This window comes from Mizuhopecten yessoensis, unplaced genomic scaffold (assembly GCF_002113885.1).
Source record: "Mizuhopecten yessoensis strain PY_sf001 unplaced genomic scaffold, ASM211388v2 scaffold10591, whole genome shotgun sequence".
NCBI lineage: Eukaryota > Metazoa > Mollusca > Bivalvia > Pectinida > Pectinidae > Mizuhopecten > Mizuhopecten yessoensis.
Genome location: NW_018408623.1, coordinates 1,751,313 through 1,768,028, shown reverse-complemented (window position 1 = coordinate 1,768,028; position 16,716 = coordinate 1,751,313). Strand labels below are relative to the sequence as shown.

Here is a 16,716-nt window from a genome sequence, read left to right as displayed (position 1 = left end):
GCTGCGGCACTATAGCCCGAACATATTATTGTTTCAACAGGTAATATTAGAAACACTTTAGAAACCAAAACATGTTTACATACCCAAGTACAAAGTCGGTATTGAAATATAGGACTTCGCGGGGCTCAATTTTTGCGGTTACCTAAACATTTTTCGCATGTGGTACATTTTCCGTGTTACTACCACTACATGACGTAGTCGTTATCGTTTATTTTCGCAGATAATTTAATTAACCGTTTAACGACTCGATCTGTTACAATCAAGATCTGACTCGATCTGTAACAGACAAGATCTATATGGGACGTGCAAAGTGAAAGTACGGGTTGTTTTGATGAAGACGTCAAGACCCCTGATGTGCGCTTACCTAATTGGCATTAATTGCCCCTCACCGGCGCGTGTTACAGAAGAACAACGGTACGTGCAGGAGACGCATACACACGTTTCACAGAGGCTATATGGTCTCAGCCTGCGACCGTAAAGCAGGTGGCTTCAATAGTGTAACCACAGGGGGGTGGCTTCAGCCTTTACACCACAGTGATGTGGGTACAATACTTACACCACATGGGGTGGCTTCAGTCTTTACACCACAGTGATGTGGCTTTAATGGTTACACCACAGGAAGATTTCAACAGTACACCACATTGAGTTGACTTCACCGTTTACACCAAAGTGAAGCCGTTGTTACACGACAGGGGCATGACTTCAGTTTTAATACCAAAGTGAAGCCGTAAACACAAGGGCAGGACGTGGCTTCAACTTGGACACTACAGGCACATGTCTTCAGCAGTTACACAACAGTCATTGTTGTAGTTGTAAGCAGTTACACAACAGTCATTGTTGCAGTTGTCAGCAGTTACACAACAGTCATTGTTGCGGTTGACAGCAGTTACACAACAGTCATTGTGGTAGTTGTAAGCAGTTACACAACAGTCATTGTTGAGGTTGTCAGCAGTTACACAACAGACATTGTTGTGGTTGTCAGCAGTTAAACAACAGTCATTGTTGCAGTTGTCAGCCGTTACACAACAGTCATTGTTGCAGCTGTCAGCAGTTACACAACAGTCATTGTAGCAGTTGTCAGCAGTTACACAACTGTCGTTGTTGCGGTTGTCAGCAGTTACACTACAGTCATTGTTGCAGTTGTCAGAAGTTACACAACAGTCATTGTTGCAGATGTCAGCAGTTACACAACAGTCAGTGTTGCAGTTTTCAGCAGTTTCACAACAGTCATTGTTGCAGTTGCTACAGGCACATGTCTTCAGCAGTTACACAACCGTCATTGTTGTAGTTGTAAGCAGTTACACAACAGTCATTGTGGTAGTTGTAAGCAGTTACACAACAGTCATTGTTTCAGTTGTCAGCAGTGACACAACAGTCATTGTTGCGGTTGACAGCAGTTACACAACAGTCATTGTTTCAGTTGTCAGCAGTGACACAACATTTATTGTTGCGGTTGTCAGCAGTTACTCAACAGTCCCTGTTGCAGTTGTCAGCAGTTACACAACAGTGTTTTAATACCAAAGTGAAGCCGTAAACACAAGGGCAGGACGTGGCTTCAACTTGGACACTACAGGCACATGTCTTCAGCAGTTACACAACCGTCATTGTTGTAGTTGTAAGCAGTTACACAACAGTCATTGTAGCAGTTGTCAGCAGTTACACAACTGTCGTTGTTGCGGTTGTCAGCAGTTACTCAACAGTCCCTGTTGCAGTTGTCAGCAGTTACACAACTGTCATTGGTGCGGTTGTCAGCAGTTACACAAAAGTCATTGTTGTGGTTGTCAGCAGTAACATAACGGTCATTGTTGCAGTTGTCAGCAGTGACACAACATTTATTGTTGCGGTTGTCAGCAGTTACACTACAGTCATTGTTGCAGTTGTCAGAAGTTACACAACAGTCATTGTTGCGGATGTCAGCAGTTACACAACAGTCACTGTTGCAGTTGCCAGCAGTTACACAACAGTCACTGTTGCAGTTGCCAGCAGTTACACAACAGTCATTGTGGTAGTTGTAAGCAGTTACACAACAGTCATTGTTTCAGTTGTCAGCAGTGACACAACATTCAGTGTTGCGGTGGTCAGCAGTTACACAACAGTCACTGTTGCAGTTGCCAGCAGTTACACAACAGTCACTGTTGAAGTTGTCAGCAGTTACACAACAGTCATTGTTGCGGTTGTCAACAGTTAAACAACATCTGTGTGGCTTCAGCTTGGACACCACAGGGGTGTTACTTCAAGTACCCTAGAGGGACTTGGATTCAACAGTTACACCACAGAGACTTGACTTAGCTATCATGACACAGGGACGTTGTTCCGTACCTGGCCCAGCATAAAATTATATTTATCAATGTTACGAGATATCACTGATGGTTGTTGCGACACACAGATGTGTGTGTGTGTGGTCGTGTGTAAAGGGGCGGGGCGTAGTATGGTAATACACAGTGGCCTGAGCGGCCCGTGTCCCACGGGTAGGGCGTGATTTACCTGAGGTTTCAGGTGAGCTGTACAAGGTGTACGGGTGTAGTGTCATTCGAGCTGTGGCAGCCAGTGTATACGCTTGTGCCCCCCCCCAAAAAAAAATTCCCCTTTCACTTATATTGGTTACTTACTCAGAGGTTTTTGTTTGGTTCGCCTGTTGTGTGGTTTCAGGTATTTAAGGAGCTTAGACCGGCCGGGAACCTTAAAGGTACAGGGATGGGTCAAGAGTGAAGACCGATGTATGGACCAAGTCGATGGAACATCTAAAGGGGACAAGATCGCGAGAAATTTGAAATTATGTGTAATAAAATCAAAAATTAAAGCGTATGCTGCGGTCAGCGATATTCTATTTCAGTGTTGATTTGTAATTGATAAATGATTTATGTTCGTTTGAATCGGTGAATTAGGACAGAAGGTGGCAAGATTATCTAGGCTCCACTGAAACGACAACGTCAAAGCGTATTCTTCGTCAAAGCAAACTATTCCTACATAGGATAGAAACATATGCTTTATCTACATATGGAGTGATCATAAGAGGCGACTAATTGTATTCCCTCCTTTCTAACTACTTTTTGTTTCCTAATGCACACAACTTGGCAACACCTCGCCACTTGACTTGGTGTTGAGCGTTCGACCTAGCGAGGAAGGTTATGGGTTCTGTTCTGTGGCCGAGACAAACCTGAAGAATAGTGTTGCTACATTGTAGGCAAGACCTCCCGCATTACCGTGTCCATATACGGCTCTACCTGTTTGGTGGCACTTCAACTTTATGCAAAGTAGCTCCGTCATCGTTAACACAGCCCTTATATGACCTTAGCTTTGGAAGGACCTATACCTTTATCAAACCAAACCAAATCTCTTGTGATGTTAACACCTTATAACGACACTCGATGAATACACTGTGTATATGAACATAGGAGCGTAATAGCATATTCAAGTTAATATTTAAGTTAACAAAACTATAGGTGGTGTAGCTATTCAGCATATTGAGACTGAACAAAAATGGCGTCAATACTGATCGTCTGTTCCATAGAACGACACTCTTAGAACTGTGCTGATGAGTGTGTAACAGAAGTGTACGTAGAGGTTTGGGGAAATTCTCTCTCGTGCTCGGCGTGCTGCAATGTACAGTTGTAAAGGACAATAACGTAGTTCCTCCAAAACATTTATTATGCAGACTGTACTATTTAACTCACACATTCTTTAATTAAACAAAAACAGCTATCACACGTCCGGTTCTGTAGAATAGGCCTTGTATTTGAGGTCAATCCACCGGTGGTCGAATGCACATCACCATCAACATTGACTTATAACTAAAAAGGTTTGTCTGGTTATATGGACAGGGACATTTCGCACATCAACATGCCTTTGTTTATAAGGCCACAGCATACTGTTCATCGTCCAACATTCCCTGTGCAACAGTACCATACATGGATATGGTCATCTGCTTCATTTATCCCTTTCTTCAAGAAGGGAGACAGTCATCAAATAGTTATCACTATCAACTTGTACCGTCGACCTTCAATGCATGCAAAATGCTGGAGCACAATGTCCTAGCCAAGTCATCAATTTTATAAACTCACAACATGGTTTCTGACAAAAACGTTCATTAAAAGCAAGTTATACCCTTGACAATCGGCGACAAAACCAGAACAACAGACAAGGGAGTTATAGAACACAATGTTCAACGTTGCCAAAACATCTAAAAAGGTTCTCCGAGAATATTTACGATACAAGCTAGCATTCATGAGATACATTGCAAGCTTCAAGATTTGAGTAAACTTTTTTGAATATAACCGACCTTCTAGAAGGTGACTGATTCGTAAGCGGAGCTACTTGCTAATGATAGCTCCTGTACTGCAATGTCTAGTCTTAAGCATATCTTCACTGGAACGCTAGGTCAAGCAATGACAGATTGCATTTGACCCGGACAAGTTTCGGTTATGCGGCGTTCACACAGTGCCGATTATGGCTCCCGTTTGATATCAGACAGCGCTACGACACGAGAAGCGAAAAAGTCGGATTACTATCCTTAATTATCTGGACTGTCCTATTATTGTCTGAATGCAGTCGTATATGTTCGTAACAGAGTCCTACGGATCGGGAATGGTCCGGAGAGGTCGGCCAAGCACTCCCGACAGTTAGGCGCGTCCCGTAACATTCGGGAAACTCAGCCGATTTTGTCTAGTCGGATTACAATCGTGACTATGTCTTGACAGATTCTGCTGAATCGGATCAAAATCGTAACAATATCCTGTGTTGTCTGGACGGTGTCTGGACGGTGTCCGGTGGAACGGGCATGATCTGGAGAAATTTTTCATTGACGTTTCTTGCCGATGGAGTCCAGATTGTGTCCCGATCTCGCCGAATGCGAACCGTCTTTGCCGAATCCGTTCCAGAACAGTTCGGTAATTAATACGAAATTTGGCAATAATACCCACGTCAGAGTCCCGACAATTACAGAACACGATACGACTGAGTCCAGACAAAGCCGTCTGCGATGCGGTACATCAGACTGTGATAGGATTGCGTTCCGACAGTGTCCCAATCATCCCAAATATGGCGACAGTTGTAGGATTCGAGATGCGTAGATTTCCAGATTCGGCTGACCTGGTCACGTCTGCAGTATAACGTGTGTGTGTGTGTGCAGCAGGTTGCTCTCGTGGAAATGGAAGAAGAAGACCTTCGGTTTGCCAATTATTATTTGAACAGAAGGGTACTGCGATCCGGTAGAAATATAAGATACTGGGTCAAGCCCTGGATATCCAGAAGGGAGCAGCTCGGCCAGTATGACACATTGATGAGGGAGCTGAGAGAAGAAGATCCAGAAGCTTTCATCAACTACATGAGGCTACCAATAGAACTATACGATGAAGTCCTGGCTCGGATCACACCCTGCATCACCAAACAAGATACCTGGTGGAGGCAAGCCCTTGATCCAGGACTGAAGTTTGCCTGCACCATGAGGCATCTGGCATCCGACGACAGTTACAGCAGCATAACGTGGGACTTCAGGGTTCCGAGTAACACCATGTCAATGTTTGTCCCTGAAGTCTACCAAGCCATCATTGATGAGTACGCTGCAGAGGTAATCGTCTGCCCCACTACCCCAGTGGAGTGGAAGGAAATCACAACTAAATTTCACCACTGTGGACTTGCTGGACTTCTTCAACTGGCTCACCATCACCACCAAACTCTTCAGCAGATGAATGCATAGGAGAAATAGAAATAGGCTTCCTTTTCCTTGGTTGTCTTGCAGTTTTCTTCATGGCAGGCACAGGCTTCTTCTTAGCAGGCATAGTGAAGTAACTTAATACTTATAAAGATGAAACTATATCATTAAAATGGAGACAATCTGCCAATAACTGACGGCGATTCTCCTTGTAGAACTGCTGAGGCTAGAGTGAGAATCCGCCGTCGCACGATTCTTTTATAGGACGGGACTATCGCGTGAAACGGTTTTCTAATGGATGTGCTCCGTCAGCGTCGGTTCACTGTCGGATCACTGTCTAATCTCTGTCGGGTCGCATTCGGGAGAATCGGGACGCTTTCGGGACAGATTCAGTCGTTTATTACCATGCGAAACATACAAATCGGATCAGAATCGGATACAGAACGGGATAATCGGGTCGAATTCGTCTGGAAACGCGCTGAATCGGGACGCTTCCTGAACAATATCTGATTGTTGTCGTGATTAAATAGATATTTTTACAAATTTGAATCGGGAATGGTCCTATCAAGGACGGCAGAAAAAATCCTGAATGTGTGACTGAGGCTTTATGAGGATCACAAGGAGAAGGAAACCACTCATCAGGCTAAATATGCATTACATGGCCATGTTCTTGAGGAAGTTGACGACGTATAGGACAGTAAATGAGATACACTTGTCACAACCTCACCACAAATGTCAATCCAACAGGAGGACTATGATCGAGCTGGGTCGTAAGAATACAGATAGGTCTAGAGTTTACCAAACGCTAATTATATCATTTCTGGGATACACTTCGTCAACCTGGGTCCCTTATACTACCAAACAAATTGCGCCGCTGGTACACTTCGACAGATAGGCTGGAAGTAAGACAGCAGCAATTGAACTGGAACCACTGGTGATAGATATGGTCCTGGTACTATAATGTACAAGATAAGGCATATAGCAGCAATACCACATGGGCTCTTTACACTCTTTTCAGTGGCTATGCAGGTTACCTCTTATCTGGTTTGGGTAGAGTGAAGCCCACTTTAGCTGTAAATACTCAAAACTTACTGAAAGATCTTCGCCCGAACTTATTACGACATCATGGCAGCTGAGCCGGCAGTATTTCGCAAAGAAAATTGATCTTCGAATTTAACTCTAGAAATGGAAGAGAAGAACCTTCTTAGTTTTTTAATAAGTATATCACAAATGCGCTACTTTTTATATATAGTTTCCCCAACCGTGTTAAGAACAAAATCAAATGCTTTAATCACCGAGGACATCCTGATGATGCGAGTATAATATTCTGTCTTTGGGTTTTCAGTCTTGTACTATTTTGATGGTTCTGCGAAGAAAGACATACTGATGATGGGAGTAGTTGTCTAACAAGCTAGCGGAAGAAATCTCGATGCATTGTGATAGGAGTTACAGCTATATAAGAATCAGCTATCTGTGATAACCCCTGTTCCATGTGATGTTATAATGTTTTATCGTTTTCTACACAGAAGTTTGTCGCAATAATAGCTCACAAGAGCTAGCGTTTCTTGTTTATATGTATGCGACTCTTTATAAAGTTTCTTGTATAAAGTCAATACCAGACTTACCGACCCGCACCATAAGTATACTGTATGCTTCAGAAGTGGAATATATGTATTATTGATTCTGAAGAACCTCAAGATATTTTGATCATTTTGAACATCCTCTTCTCAAAAATGTTTCCTCTGTCAGAACACCGTGAATGGGGAAAAAGACGTTGAAGACCAAAATATATTGCGGATGAAATTGATCGAGTTCCCGCTAACAATATCTTTGTTGAGTTCGTAGCCATTTTTCTAGCAGATCGTAGGTATTCCTTTGGTTCAATATGTGTCTTTCAATTTCAGTTTCTGATATATCGAAAAAATGCTGGCTTGATAGAACAAGAATTGTATTGACCACGTCGATGGTATATACTCTTCTGAAATTGGAATCAATGACACTTGAGCCGTCTTCCTTGATCTATATTTACAACATGACCAATAGGGACGCCTTACTTCTAATCTGTTGGATAAGCATGACGATATCGATTTTCTGATGGAGAACTTTCCCTTTCTTGATAGCAACACCATGGCTTCCCCAAACTAGTGTTTACATATCACAGTTAAAACGGAACTTATTAGCTTGGTTTGAATATTATGATTTCTTAGATATATGTCGACTCCTGACGGACAAACGGACAACACAAGGTTTCAAAAGATGCAGGTTGATGAAGACTGAACAAGTTTAGGTCCTCATCATGATCTCATTGGGAAACATGCTATTTCCCTGTGTGTTAATTATATAATTATGAAGGTCTCGGATAATGTTTATAGGTGTCTTTGTTGTTTCGTTGCCACTACCCCTTTTCTTATTTCCAGGACGTGACATCCCTTGAATATAATCAAGATACACAACAGTGCCATCGATGAAACAGACCCTTCTGGAACACTTGGTTTTATTCTCCTTCAATTTATCCTTTGTTCATATGTTCCTCTAATTATTTTTTATCAATTTTGATTTCGAATTAAGATATTGATGAATCGGTGTTGTATGTCCAAAGACATCCTGATGATCTGAGTATGACATTCTTCCTTCGTTTTTTCCAGGCGTGTTGAAGAACTACCAATTCAATTCTGTTGATGTGGCTACAGCATTCTATCGAAGTACAAGTAATGTGTTTCTATTACAGAGGACATCATGGTAATGCTGGAGGGTCATTCTATCTTTGTAGCACAAAGTACCAACCATGTATGTCTACCATGGTAACATACAAACACAGACACATAAAACGCAGGTCCGGGATGGTACGTTTTATTTCATGATTGTGTGCTATAAACACAAAAACACATGAATGGATGTAAAGCAGCCGGTCACCCTCATTTCTCCTATACACCTCACACCTTTTTGTACACCTCAATGTCTCACTTGTCTTACACCCGTAACTTTCTCACCTCGAGCTTTTTCACACATGCAAATGTACCTGGATCACCCTCTGTACAAATGTACGTCTCATATGCCTTACATTGTACATCTGAAATATTCTCACCTGCCTATACACCCGTCCTTTTTCACTCACCTGTTTGTACCTCTCTAACCTGTCTCTGAACTTTTTCTCTCACCTGCCAATACCTCGCACACCTGTCTGTAATTCTTTCTCTTACCAGTCTGTACCTCTCTTTCTCACCTGTCTGTGCCTCTGTCAACTGTCTGTACTCCTCTTTCTCACCCGTCTGTAATTCTCTCATCTGTCTGTAACGCTCTCATCTGCGTGTATCCTTTATTCTCACCTTCTTGTACCTTTCTCACCTGTCTGTAACACTCTCATCTGTGTGTATCCTTTGTTCTCAACTTTCTCACCTGTCTGTTACTCTCTCATCTGTGTGTATCCTTTGATCTCACTTTCTCACCTGTCTGTTACTCTTATCTGTGTGTATCCTTTGATCTCACTTTCTCACCTGTCTGTTACTCTCTCATCTGTGTGTCACCTTTGCTCTCACCTTTCTGTACCTTTCTCACCTGTCTGTAACTCTCTCATCTGTCTGTAACTCTCTCACCTGTCTGTTACTCTCTCATCTGTGTGTATCCTTTGATCTCAACTTTCTCACCTGTCTGTAACTCTCTCATCTGTGTGTCACCTTTGCTCTCACCTTTCTGTACCTTTCTCACCTGTCTGTAACTTTCTCATCTGTCTGTAACTATCTCATCTGTCTGTAACTCTCTCATCTGTCTGTAACTCTCTCATCTGTTTGTAACTTTCTCACCTGTCTGTAACTCTCTCATCTGTGTGTATCCTTTGCTCTCACCTTCCTGTACCTTTCTCACCTGTCTAACTCCCTCATCTGTGTGTATCCTTTGTTCTCAACTTTCTCACCTCTCTGTTACATTCTCATCTGTGTGTTTCCTTTGTTTTCAACTTTCTCACCTGTCTGTTACTCTCTCATCTGTGTGTTTTCTTTGCGCTCACCTTTCTGTACCTTTCTCACCTGTCTGTAACTCCCTCATCTGTGTGTATCCTTTTCTCTCACCTTTCTGTACCTCTCTCACCCATGTTTATACCTTCTCTCACTCAACTCTATATACGTACACCTGTAAATGTGATAGTTATAATGTACAGCACTACCTCCCCACACTCACGGTTCACAATATACCCTACTACCTTATTCCTAACGCCTGTCAGTCAATGAGCCATGGTGTGATAAGAATACTTCCTCAGAATGAAAAATAAATATATACATATCACAGTTCTAAATCGTAATTGGCAGTTTGTCCTTTTAAAAATAAATTTGATCAGAGCAACTAGAATCACCATGATATACCGTATTCTGGGAATTTTACGCTCAGTCAAACTTTCGCCTTTAAAATTACTTCGTAAATTAAGTTGCTGACTCATGTTTGCTGTATTGATAAATTTGCCCTCTAAAAAAGGCAAAAATTATGCTGCAGAAAAAAATTCCCAGTATACAGTAAAAGGTGTTTTTCTACCTGTCTCAAAGTCAGCTAGTTGATGCTAAATCAAACATTATCGGGACAAAGCCATATTTTCTTGAAGAATTTTAGACAATAGTATCAAGTATTTTTTTTCGACTTGTTAACTTAATTTAACAATATATTTCACCTTAACGAAAACACCTAGTTTACGTATATATTTACCTCATTTCTTGTTAAAGCAAACATACTACAAAGCATTTCCCCTATGTGCACTAAAATAACACTGAAATCACATTTCCACAGCAGCAACATAATACCATATCACAAAATGAAAGTGTAACAGAAACCTTTGATGACAATTTTTTTCTTGAAAATACAAACATAGATTCAAAACAAGCACAGGCACATCAGTTTTGAGACAAAATGTAAGTGGACTTGCCAATATAGGTAAACTGTCACTCTAGCTGACAAATTATCATACTTTTAGTAGTTACTGCAGTACCATAGCTAATGTTTAGCATGAAATTAAGTCATTAAAGCTAAAGCTGCCAAGTACTAACTTATAATCACATGCACCACTTATTAACTCATTCACCCCTGAAATTTTATAATGAACTATCCAACCTATGAATTGGAAGAGTTCAAATGTGTCTTCAAGGGTGAATGAGTTTAGCTCATCTAGTGTCTCTACTAGCCCTAATTTAACAGTGCTAGATGCTAACTTGTAGTCTGTGCAGATATCATACTACTCTCCATAACTAAATATAACAAAGCAACGTGTTGCTCTTGCCCTGTTTGAAATAGACAAACAGCAAAATATCTCTCCATTAATGATATTTGAAATAAAAAAAGACAGTTATCCTGTAAAAATTAACTTCTGTCTTATATATCTATAAACTTATTATAAATCAAAGTACAAACCAACTTCTCTAAGCACTATATATGAAAAGATAGTTACACAAAGCTGTAATTTAATTGGTTCACCCAGTGTTGTATAAAGGACTAACTATCTGAGCTACATATGTAGGCTACAGTAGAATTACAATTAGTTCTCTACATTGGGTGTCTGTCGTTACAGAGAGCCAAAGTGTCACAATGCTTTTTAACATATATGAGATGTTTTTGTGGGTAAAATATTCATTTAACATTACAAAAACCATTTGACACCTAAATAATAGATCTGGTGTCTATGAGGCTTCAGTTAAGCTCAGACTATCACAAGGTCAGTTTGGTTTAAAATCTGAAGACAGGATCTTGTGAAAAACTATAAGTTAATGGACCTTGCTTAATTTTGTTAAAAAATGATCAATGTTCAATAAAACGATAATTAACAATTTGTGTTGTAAAGGCGGTGACATGACCACAGTGCTTTGCTGTAGTTTGTATATGAACACCATCAATTCAATCATTTTATACCACTTATATATGACACTATTGACTTTACATCCATACTTTGGTTCCATTTAAAATTGTTGATGCAATTCTATTCAGCAATAACCCAACTAGATATATTCTAAATACAAATATCATCAGAAAAAAACCTCAAAAACCAAACAGAAGCAAACTCATGATCATCTGCTAAACAAAGCTATGAAATCATTGGTATTTTTGAGAAATTAGCAACACTAGGACATATCTAACGAGCATAGTTTGAACTAACACAGCTTCCCTGTGGCACAGGTATCTGATGAGCATCATTTGGACTCACATCTCACGAGTATAACTGAAGCAACAACATTCACGATCAGCATAATGATGTGATAAATGTCTAATGAGCGTATTATTTGTTCACACAACTAATTAATGAGCGTATTGTTTGATCACACAACTAATTAATGAGCTTTGTTTAATCACACAGAGAATGAAGCCCCTTATCCCTCACACACACCACCACTAAACCAATATCTATCATACCTCATATACTGGTACTCAAAAAACAAATCACTATAGCTACCTAGCATAAAGAAATGTACCATAGGTTTTGCTAGATAACAGGTGACCTACCCAAGCTACCAGCTCCTCTATACCTAGAAAGCGAAGCGTTGGTTGTACATTTCAGTTCGGTTCAGCAGGGACTTTAATACAGTACACATGCAATACATTAGGTACAGAGTCACACAATTAATTGTACTAATAATTCATAATAATTCAGTTTTATATCAATATAATAGTCCATTTAATGGCTTTCTTTAATTCTTCCTAACGATAAACCTAGGAGGCAGGCCAACAGAACAGAGTACTGCCAGCATTTCCCAAGTTTTGTGCATTTAATATCTAGGCTTTTATATGCTTTACGGTAAAAACTTAACTTTTATGCTATGCAAATAATCCAATTATTTTATTCAAATGTATCGAGAATTGGTTTGCGCTTGGATATTTTATGCAAATAATTGAATAATTCAATAACATGTTATTGGGTTAACTGTATACCTGGTATTAGTATATGCAAGAAGCAATTATTTCTAGATTTGTCTCCTTATTAGTAAAATTTGTTTAAAAATTATGTTGCTTTAATTTCAAGGGACATATTTCTTATTTCAAACATGAGCTTATCACAAGTAAATCATATAATGATTAATTCAAAATACTGTAAATAAAACGTTGGACTAACAAGTTACAACATCTGTAAATAAGATTACAACACAAAACAAGACATCTTAAGGAAACCAAATGTTCAAAAATGCTTTCAATCTTTAAATATGGGCCACATACATAACTATATATATCCAGCTATCTAGCCAGCAACACAACAATATTCACAGATATATCTTTCCCTACTACTTGTAGTTTTTAAGGAACTCTCCAGAATTATAATCAGAATAGATGCATTTAAACCTACAATTCTGAACACTTAAGGCAGAGAGTCTCAGTGATCCATGTTGTATCTCAAATGAAAAAGAGTTCCAATTTATTCTGCATTTTTTTGACTAGGAGTGACTTGCTCATTTACTATAATAATAATAGAATAAAGAAATAGAAAAGTGGTGAGACTCTCTAATATATTTTTATTCAAAATAACTTATAAATTAATTTAACTGATTTTTTTTACAAACGTGTATGGATATGTTTATTCACCATTTGATTGTCTAGAAGACAAGAGAGTTGATAAAAGTTTTCTTGCTTACAGTTGGCAAAAATTGAACTCAGACATCAGAAGGATCACTAAGATAAAGTCAATTAAGAATAGAAATGGCCAGAGTGCAAAGATCTTATGAGCCTTCCATGTTTTTCACACTAACATTCTGAGTAACCATGACAACCTTCACTGTCAGGGCAGACAACTCCGACATCTTTTGCATAGATCCGTTGCATAACTTTGTGAAATTGTCCTTAAGATTTAAACTCCTAATCCAAAGCTTACGATAATTATCACATTTCTATATATGTATAAACGTAGTAAACTCTGGAAAGTTATTTTTAAATTTCATTTTGTATCAAGTCTCCAATGTCACTTAAAACTTTCATGTTTTAAATATAATTTCCATTTTATTTGACATTTTTAAGGAATTTTGTTTATCCTGATGATCAATGTCTACCACCTTTTAATTTGTTAATATCACATCTTGTATCTCGTAAACGTAAATAAAAATATAATAGTCAACTGATACAACACTTTGATGTGATTGTCACTGAATGTCAAAACTGATCATGCTCCTGGTCAATTAATACAACCAATTATATACTGTTAACAAACTTGTATCACTGCAACCATATTTCAGATTTTCTGTACATCCGCGGCAACAATTTTTAAGATTCATGCATCATGATTTAGCATGACAACTAGAAGTACAGTTATTCATCAAAGAACATCATAACTTAACCCTATCAAATTAGAATGGAAAGCACTGAAATAAAATTACCGCTGAAAGAAGTATATTTAGAGTAGGTCATTTTTTGAAAAATAACTGGATGAAATAAAGACTGGTTTTATATATGTTAAACAGACACGACCACCATGAGTATCATTGATTTTGTTTTACAGATCTTAATCCTAAGATGACAAAGTAATACTAATGCTACACCATGGATCACATATAAAGCAAATGAAAAGTTTTTTTAAGGAAAAAAGCATCTGTTAACTAAAATTACATGGATGTATAAATGCTCTGTGTAAGAAATTAACAAAGACATGAAAATATTCTGGGTATGAGTGTTTAACTTGCCTGAAATGCAAACGCAAGAAAGTGCAAAATGGCATTTTGTTAATTTACAAGACCAACATAATAAGACTGTGTGAACAGAAAGCTTTCTACAATATGGATCTATAGAGTATTAGGTGTAACATTATAAAACATGCTTTTGAAGTTAAAGAACAGTTCCAAATAGAAGTCAATATTTGTAATTAAGTCAAATATGGGATTATGGGAAGGGCTGGTTTCAGGACAGGGGTCAGTAATGGCCCTGGGGTGGGGATGACCTGTTTCTCAGTGAACTTATCCTTCTATTACTTTAATTAGGTCACAGACAAATGTCCAATACAGCCAGGATAATCCAGAACATCCGAGTAGGACCTTTTCTAGATAACTTTCAGGCAGATTTGTACTGCAACATTTCCATTACAACAGAGAAACATGACTTTAAGTTATTGATGAAAATTATACATAATACAGGCAAATCACAAAAGTACAGGTCACACAAACACAGCCAAAGGTCAAGGTCACACATGCCAATGTTGTATATACTGTGAATGAATTCAACGTAAATTATATATCGCACAACAATAAACTGTCAATGTTTGACCCTGTATGAATCCACGTGTTGCAAAGCCATAAACAATAACTTCAATCAATAACATGTATTCATACTTTCACAACAAGATGAAGGCCAGTTCCATCACAGGTCAATGTCCAGGTCAAACAAATCCTTCAATGACCTTAACATTACCTCAGTCTCACAGCAACAAAATATCAAACATGTTCTAAATGAATTTAACACTTCCACATATTTACAAAACGAACATCAGTATCACAAACTGTTAAGGTCAACAACGCGTTTAACATGAACACCTAGTCACACAAGGTCAAGGCCAAATGTACTGTACAGGTTATATAGGAAATAAACGATAAATCTTTGTTAGTCATCAGTAGTGTGAACTCTTACACCGTGGACAAGCCTACTGAATTTAACACCATTTCCAAGGTATTTTAACAGGTAACCTAATATAAACAGCTTATCATTGTAAGGTGTAGGGGTATACAACTTTATATTTAGAATACTAGCCCATAAGCTGATATTGAAAAGTTGTACTAGCCCCAACTCTATCTTTCATATTAATATTGAAAATTTTCAGTAGCCACAACATAAAATCTACTAGCCTTGGGAGTCAGGCTAGTGGAATAATTCCCCCCTGTGGTTGTAATACACTGAAACTAGCAATGTCAGACTGTAAACTGTCCCTGTCACAGACCTGTCCCTACAGCACAACCACCAGCCAACACCATAGTGAATCTTTATTCCAAAAAGCTTTAAATTGCAGGCCAGCGGTGTATAAAACTAATGCCCTGAACCTACTATTCCGTACCTTTGAAAATAAAGATCTATATAAAGTAAAACCAACAGTGAAAACTGTGTGCCGAAGCTAGAACCGACAAAAGCCCAATGGTATTGCTTATGTGAAATGGAAGCACAGGCAAGAGAAACAATGACAAAATAAATAATAGGAATGTCTAATCATGTCTTTAGTACAGCTGTAAGACAGAAAGTCTACCCTGAACTCGGAGCTTTACTTTATGTTGACCCAGCTGTCGTTATTAGGACAGAGTACTTAACTACTTTGAGGGTGTGGGAAAAATTACGTCTTAAACCAGCAAACACAAAACAAACAAGTGAAGGACTAATCAAATTAGCACAAAAAACGATCACAAAAAAACAACTTAATAAGATAAGCACAAAATATGGCATAAAAATATCTAATTAAATTAGCACAACATAGTTTCATCACAAGTTTACTACAACCAATACTGATTAAGTCTTTCTTCTATAGCAGTGCTGTGTTGTCTCAGGCTTCAGACTCGCTGTCAATCTCCTCTGGAGGGGCACTACTGACACTCATCTTGGCCATACTCTCCTCCATGTCCTGTGACTCCGGGTAGAGATCGGATTCGTCGGTTGTGGTAAGAACTAGATATTTGCCATCAGAGGAGAGGGGGAGGTTACCCAGTCCCTCCTGCTCTTCCGGGGCATCCTCGATCTGCCCTATATTGGCTAGCAGCAGGGCGTGCTCCTTCTGTTTAACTTGTTGCTGTTTTGTCTGGTGTTTCCTTTCCTAAATAAGACAAGCACATTATATATTAGATAAAATAGGGGGTAATCCTACTGTAAGTAGTTTGATTTACTGTCGCAAGTTGAGTTTTACCGGCGATGCGTGACGTCATGTATAATCTTTTTCATGACAAGTCAGGGTCAGTCGAGGTCATTGACGTCATAAACAATCACCCTCTGGGCTCCATATGCAAATGAGAAATTTGCAGATGGTATATTGTGGTTATTCTGTCGCAAATTATTTTGATTGACTAATCAAATGTCGTGTTAAATCTCAAATGAATTAGAACTATAGATGTATCTAAGAAGTTACATAGAGTAACACAAAACAAAGCAAC

At 38.9% G+C, this 16,716-nt stretch overlaps 1 protein-coding gene across 4 annotated transcripts in view; it reads right to left on the bottom strand.

The window, feature by feature from the left end:
* Positions 1-8,479: 8,479 nt before the first annotated feature.
* Positions 8,480-16,716, bottom strand: part of LOC110461257 (DCC-interacting protein 13-alpha-like) — a 64,583-nt gene continuing 56,346 nt past the window's right edge. For 2 of the 4 annotated variants that reach the window (XM_021514663.1, XM_021514664.1), the window contains exon 22: positions 8,480-16,382. In XM_021514663.1, the coding sequence (XP_021370338.1) occupies positions 16,116-16,382 (267 nt within the window). In that variant the 3' untranslated portion in view covers positions 8,480-16,115. The remainder of the gene's footprint in view (positions 16,383-16,716) is intronic. The other 2 variants (XM_021514665.1, XM_021514666.1) reach the window with 1 other exon arrangement.